The following is a 6,810-nucleotide window of genomic DNA, read 5'->3' on the forward strand; positions in this document are numbered from 1 at the left end:
GAGATACGTCATAATATCGAGATCGATTTTTTTGACGATTAAACTACTTCCTTTATATGTCGTATATGAGAAATAAAAATGAAAACAACCACTTTTTCAGATATGAAAGCTTCTGCCCACATACTCTGAACTTCTGGAATTCATTTTATTTTATTCTCACTGAAATTCAGAGTAAAATAAAATGAAGGAGTCTTATCAATGTAATGGCAATTTGAGATTTTATCAATCCGATGGCAACACGTTGATGAAACTTAAAATTTTTTTTTCTCTACGCACGCGAAACGTTCTCGTGCAAGTTAAATTTTATTTTGTAAGAAATTAAAAGTAGAAAAGTATTGTTTATATATATTTTTAAAAAATCATTGAAAATAGAAACTTAATTTATAAATTAAAAATTGGTATCATTCAAAAGATAATTTTTTGAACTTTAACTTGAAATAATATTCTTGTTTGGGCGATAACATTTTCGGAAGAAAGCACCTAAATTTAGTTTAATTTTTAATTAATTAAAGTTTTCAATTAAAAATTTAAAATGATCGCTCCGAGGTGCACATTTCAGACCTCCAAGGCATGCATATTCTAAATTTGGTAGCTGTAGCTCAAATGGTCTGGCCTGTAGAGCGCCAATACATACACGCTCATCTTTATTGTAAGTATAAATAAATGTCGGTTTAAAGGCAATGTTGTGATTTGGTTATAAAAAAAAAAAAAAATCGAAATTAGATTAATTTGAAAATTTTAAATAATATGTATAGGACATGACATCTGCTTTTTTGTATACTAGTTGCCTTTGGCGACCAGTCGGTTCGCCAATCTTAATGTTCGTTTAAATTTTAATGATTAAATATTTTACGCAATTCCTACTTTAATAGATTCTTCATCAAAATATTTTAAAACTTTGATAAACAAATTTTGATAGTCATATAATTTACTCATAACATTATAAAGGCCTTCAGTCATAACGTAATATGTATCTTTCTAATTTTCTGTTAGCTGTCGTAGAATTTATGCTTTAAAGTGGAAAGAATTAATCTGCAATTAATATAATAATATTTTTTTCACTGAACAAAGCTTTTCAAAACAATATTTTTTCATAATATGATTACTGATAACAGAGTCACTGAGCGTTTAAACTTTATGGGCACTAAAGAATATCTTTCTTAATTTATGTAATATCTCAAGAATTTCTCAACAAAATTTTCTCAGATTCATCATGAACAGATCGATTCATTAACAATGTTTCATTTTAAATGCATCAAATACTAAGAAAATAAAACGAATCGTTTAAAATAATCGGTCGAAAACAGGTTTAAAAAAACTACTTAAAAAACGATGTACTTAAAACTATAAGCATATACAAAAAATATATATAACTAACATAAATACAATTTAATTACAAGAGCATGCAACTCACCTAAAAAAAATTAAACGAAGAATCATCCGTTGATAATATTGTCAACAATCAAAACACAATGCGCATGCCTGAATTTTCAACGCCAGTTACGATAACGCAAATGCGTGAACGTTTCTACGCCAGTTGGGGTAATGCTATGCGGATTAGAAATTTTTAATTTCCTTTATCCTGTTTTATTTTAATTCAAAAGTATTTCAGAATGAATCTGAAAGATCGATTCATTAACAATGTTTAATTTTAAATGCATCAAACATTAAGAAAATAAAGAGAATCGTTTGAAATAATCGGCCGAAAAATGGTAATCCTAGCCTCATTAGAGTGGGGGGAAAAACCTGAAGCCTTACTCATTTGGCGGTGGGAAAAATGGAAGATTTTTTTTGGCGGGAAAGTTAGTTTTTAATTAATAATTAAAATTCTAATTAAAAATTCAAAAAAAGGAACCTCAGGTGCACATTCCCGACCTCCAAGGTATACATTTACCATATTTGGTAGCTGTAGGTCATATGGCCTGACCTGTAGAGCGCCAACACACACACACACAAACAAACAAACAAACACACACACACACATTGAGCTTTATATAATTATAGATATGCTGGATCAGATTTACAAGGGATGCACCATACAAAATGTTCAACAAAACTTCGATAGAACGGGATTTTGAATTTATTATCGATTTGTTGACATAACGAGGAAGTTAAATAATTCCAAGTCATTTCAGAAATTGATACACGTGTCATGGCCCTCATAGTCGATGTAATGACACATAACCTATGAAGAAACGTAGTTAGAGATCCCCTTGTGTTACAGTTTTTTTTATCTCTTAAGGATAATTATTAATAACTTTTGCTATATTTTTTACAATTTTTTTCGATGAATTATTAATGTTGATTGCTAGAGGGCTCAGAGTAAAATCTCAAAGGTCGGAGGTCTCCAAGTTCGAAACCTGATTCCACTAAAGATTCGTCGTGTATGACGGTCTAAATTTGATGTCGTGGGCCAAACGTCCTCCATCTCATGTGGTACGTAAGTTTTTAGATCACCGTCGTCTGACCTGGGCTTAAAATTACAAGATCTGTCTAAAAATAACAATTTTGCTTTCAAAGGGATATTAATGTAACTAAATTGAATTAATGTTGACTGTTGCTATTGAAGGAGTTTCTTCAAAATTTATTTGGGAAAACACCGATAATCTTGCATGTTCTTTCTTTTCAGGTAGAGGCACCACAGCAAAGGGATGAAAGAGATGGAACTTTTTAAGGCCCCTCCTGAACGTCAGCATGTTCCATAATACTTGCATTGTCCCAAAAAGATGAAATATGGAATTAATCTTAAAAAACACAATAAAAATAGGAAACATTTCATGAATGGTAACATAAAATATTGTTTGCAAGTCCGGTAATGATCTGCGAAAAAGTGAAATAGCAATGGAGTTTGATCTCAACAGCCTGCACTTGATGTCGCTTCAAGAGCTTGCTATAAGGAGATTAGCTGTACAGTTGTGCAATCAACCCCAGATGCTTGCGTATGCTGTGAAAATAGATCCAGATGCACGATATGAAAAGGAACACGAAACAACAATGTACGATTTGTTAAAAGATCTTTTGACTGAAGTTCCGCTTCCACCATCGATGAAACACGAGTTATTCAGTTTAATGAAATCTGTTTCCAGAGAAATAATAAAGTGGTTGGAACTCCATGAATGTTATTTGGATCCGTATAACCTAAACGTGTGTGAAATGGAGAATTTGGAACACCTGTGCTGGACTAGCTTGGGGAGTGTTGATTATCGAGAAACAGCCGTCGCACTCATTCGCCACAAAAAGCTGGGCATGACACAACGTTACAAGCTGGCTTGTCTGTACTGCTTAGAAGAGGACATCATAGAGCTTTGGCGAAAGATGCCCGAAAAAAGCAGAAAGTCCTATTATGATGCCGACCCTGCGAATCTCAAGCAGCCAGATTTAGTTATTATTTGGACATTCATCCTAGAAGGGGAAGTAGACAACTTTCTTAGATACCTTGCAGAAAGAGGTATTTTCCGCCCCTCCATGAATCACCTTGCGTTCGAATGTGCTGCAACCCGCGGTTACAGAACGGCTGCTCAATACTTTTATGAAAAGTTAACGTTCGATGAAAGAGAAGATTTATTGCTAAACACCGCCATTTCTGTAGCAGGACGACGTTCAAACGATTATTACTTTTACATGGATGAACGCCAACAATTTGGCGACGTTTTGTGCTATTTGATGTCCGTGATGCAGCCGGAACAGCTTCGAACCTTAATTAGTCGCCACCCTTGTGAGACCTTGAAGTGCGTGTTGGATTGGCCTAGGCAAGATGCATTTATCGAGCTTGCAAAATCCGTATTTCCTGGGCTTTCAAAACCCACTTACATCCGGGTGCTTTCATATCTCTCCCGAAACAGTTCTTGGGGTTATAATCATTCGAAGATATTTCAGGAATTTTTCATGCTTAGCCCCAGTGATCTCAGTTATGCGCTGCAAATCTACAACGACATGTTGCAAGATTTTTTTCGAAGTGACGACATAGAAACTGTCAAATTTCTTTTCAGACGTATGGACGATCAGGAAAAAGATGCTCATGTTTTGGGATCTGCTGGGAGGAGCATTTACTACGAACTAGTCAAGGAGGGTAAGTGGGATTTGATGAAACTTTACCTCGAAGAGGTCCAAATGTCCAGAGGAGACAGGCGGAGGATTGTCAAATATTTCAGTAGAAGTCGTGCGTTGCGTCTGGAGAAGGAGGAATTCCAGCGTTTCAAAGATTTCATGAATAACACTGATTTCGACATTCAAGAAGAAGAAAGTAGAGGCCTGGAGACCGTAAGAAAATGTTTAATGCCTTTAAAATCAGTATACGATAAGTGTAAGTATTTCCTTTTTCGATAAATTTCACGCATGCAAGTATTGTAAAATGCAAATGGTAACATTGTTGTGTCACATCGCAACCCATATACTTTCCTCTTTAATGGGGGAGACTTTTAAAACTGTTTTTGCGTGAAAACAAAAACGTTATTGTAAAAATATTTAAATTTTACCAGAAAATCCGATTTGTATTTACCTCGACGAATGAAGTAATGTGAAACTTTTTATTTGTCCTTTCCATGTGTTCGTGCATAAAGCATTACAAAATATGTATGTACACATTTGATGTTTGGTGCATATTAGTGTATAGATGTGTTCAAATCTTTTTACGAATTATTTTAAAATTGTTGATGTTAAAATTTTCAGAAAAAAATTTATATGTAGCAAAATTTTGTAAATGCAAATTATATCGTTGTTGTGTGACATCGCAAAGCAACTACATTACTTTGTAATGCGGCGATTTTTTAAAACCGTTTTCGTGTAGAAACTAAAATTTTATTGTAAAAATATTTCAGTTTTACCTGAATATTTAATCTGAATTTATATCGAAGAATCAATCTCTGTTAACTTTTTATTTATTCTTTCCAAGTGTTAGTATATAATGCATTATAAAATATATGTCTACACATTTGATGGTTGTTGTATATTCATGTATAGACGTGTAATAATCTTAGTATGAATTATTCTGAAATTGTTGATGTTAAAATTTTCAGAAAAATTTTATGTGTGATAACATTTTGTAACATGAAAATTCTATCATTGTTGTGTCACATCTGAAAGCAAATGCATTTCTTTTTAATGCGGCGAATTTTAAAACAGTTTTTGTGCGAAAACTAAAATTTTATTCTAAAAATATTTTATTTTGCCAGAAAATTTAATTTGAATTGATTTCGAAGAATCAAGTTCTTTTAACATTTTGTTTGTTCTTTCCAAAAGTTTGTGCATAAAGCATTACAAAATGTATGTCTACACATTTGATGTTTGGTGCATATTAGTGTATCGACGTGTACTAATCTTGATATGGATTATTTTGAAATTGTTGATATTAAAACTGTCAGAGAAATTTTATGTGTAATTAAAATTTTGTTATGATGCTGCTTGCTGTTTTAATTTAATTCTGTGATTAGCAATAAACCATTCGACTTCTCTGATATCAGCAGTTTAAATTATTCGTCAAACCCATTGGGTGACGAAACTAACACAAACAGTAAAAGCAATTTTTTTAGTGTGTATTTAAAGTGCACTAGTCATCTTTCGTAGTTCTGTATTTGTTCAATTTCAATTGAATTTCTTAAGCATAATCTGATATTTCTGATATTATCAACAAAGTATATTAAAATATCATAATTATAATAAACATCAAAGCCAACATTTTAACATTTTAAATGTCTTATAGCTATTTTGTTCATGAAATTTTCCCGACAAATCGAAATCAAATGATTTAAAATTTCTTGAAAACTTAGCTAATCGTTTCCTTTAGCATCTTGATTCTACTGTATGTGATGTATTAGGGCAATTTTTATGAACAATCACTCTCTTAGAACTTGTCCTTATATGGCCCTAATGTAAGCTCATGCTACAATGATGCTGTGACAACTATTATTTATATTCTTTTATTTTTTTTTTATTCTATTACTAGCTGGTACCCGGCACGTCGCTGTCACAGAAGAAATATGTTTGAAATTTGAAATAGCTATCTTGTTTCATTAGGAATGATAGAAAGAATGACATTTTTTACTTGTCGACATTCATTGAAATTGAACGATACATAAAGGACAATCTAAATAATATTTATTCTATTTTTTTACTTTATTTTTCAAGTATACTTTAGAGTAGACAACATTTTTTTTCTTTTCCCGACTTCAACAAAAACAAATAATATTCTTGGTTGTCCAACTCATGAGCATCCAACATCCAACTGGCCATGGAAAAAACATGGATTTTCTAGGTTCAAAGTAGTTAAATTGATAAAGTGTTACTGCAATCGGATGAACTTAATGCAGCGCAAAAATTACAAGTAAACAAAAATTCATGTTTATGTATTCGATTGATAATTATTTATTATTATTATATTATTTATTCCATTATTATTATTTTCTTTATTCTATTACTTATATCTTATTATTCTCTTTCTGCTGATACATTTTTAGAATTAGAAATTGCCCTGAGGAGATTTTAGCAAAGCCAGGAGCATATATATAAATTTTTTGTAAGCTTTTCTAATGTTTTTTTCGAATAACATTATGCCGTATGCCATTTTCTTGGAAAAAAGAAAAAAAAAATATTTCAAAACTTAATGAAAGTATCATTTGCAGATTTCCAACTAAGCCAAAGGGATCCGCAAGCAGATCGATTGAAAACTGTCAGTTAATTGCAAAATAAATGTGTAAAGTAATAAAATTCCTGTGATTAATATTTAAAAAATTCAATATTATGGCATAACAATATATAATTAATTTTTTTATTTATAATAGTAATAGTAATAATTTATTTATAATGATAACCACA

At 31.6% G+C, this 6,810-nt stretch overlaps 1 protein-coding gene across 2 annotated transcripts in view; it reads left to right on the plus strand.

Annotated features, from left to right (window-relative positions):
* LOC129957550 (uncharacterized) overlaps positions 1-5,385 on the plus strand; it is a 46,416-nt gene extending 41,031 nt beyond the window's left edge. For both annotated transcript variants that reach the window (XM_056069908.1, XM_056069906.1), the window contains exon 2: positions 2,630-5,385. In XM_056069908.1, the coding sequence (XP_055925883.1) occupies positions 2,842-4,326 (1,485 nt within the window). In that variant the 5' untranslated portion in view covers positions 2,630-2,841 and the 3' untranslated portion in view covers positions 4,327-5,385. The remainder of the gene's footprint in view (positions 1-2,629) is intronic.
* The last annotated feature ends 1,425 nt before the right edge of the window (positions 5,386-6,810 follow it).

The sequence above is a fragment of the Argiope bruennichi genome, chromosome 11 (genome assembly GCF_947563725.1).
Source record: "Argiope bruennichi chromosome 11, qqArgBrue1.1, whole genome shotgun sequence".
Classification (NCBI taxonomy): Eukaryota; Metazoa; Arthropoda; class Arachnida; order Araneae; family Araneidae; genus Argiope; species Argiope bruennichi.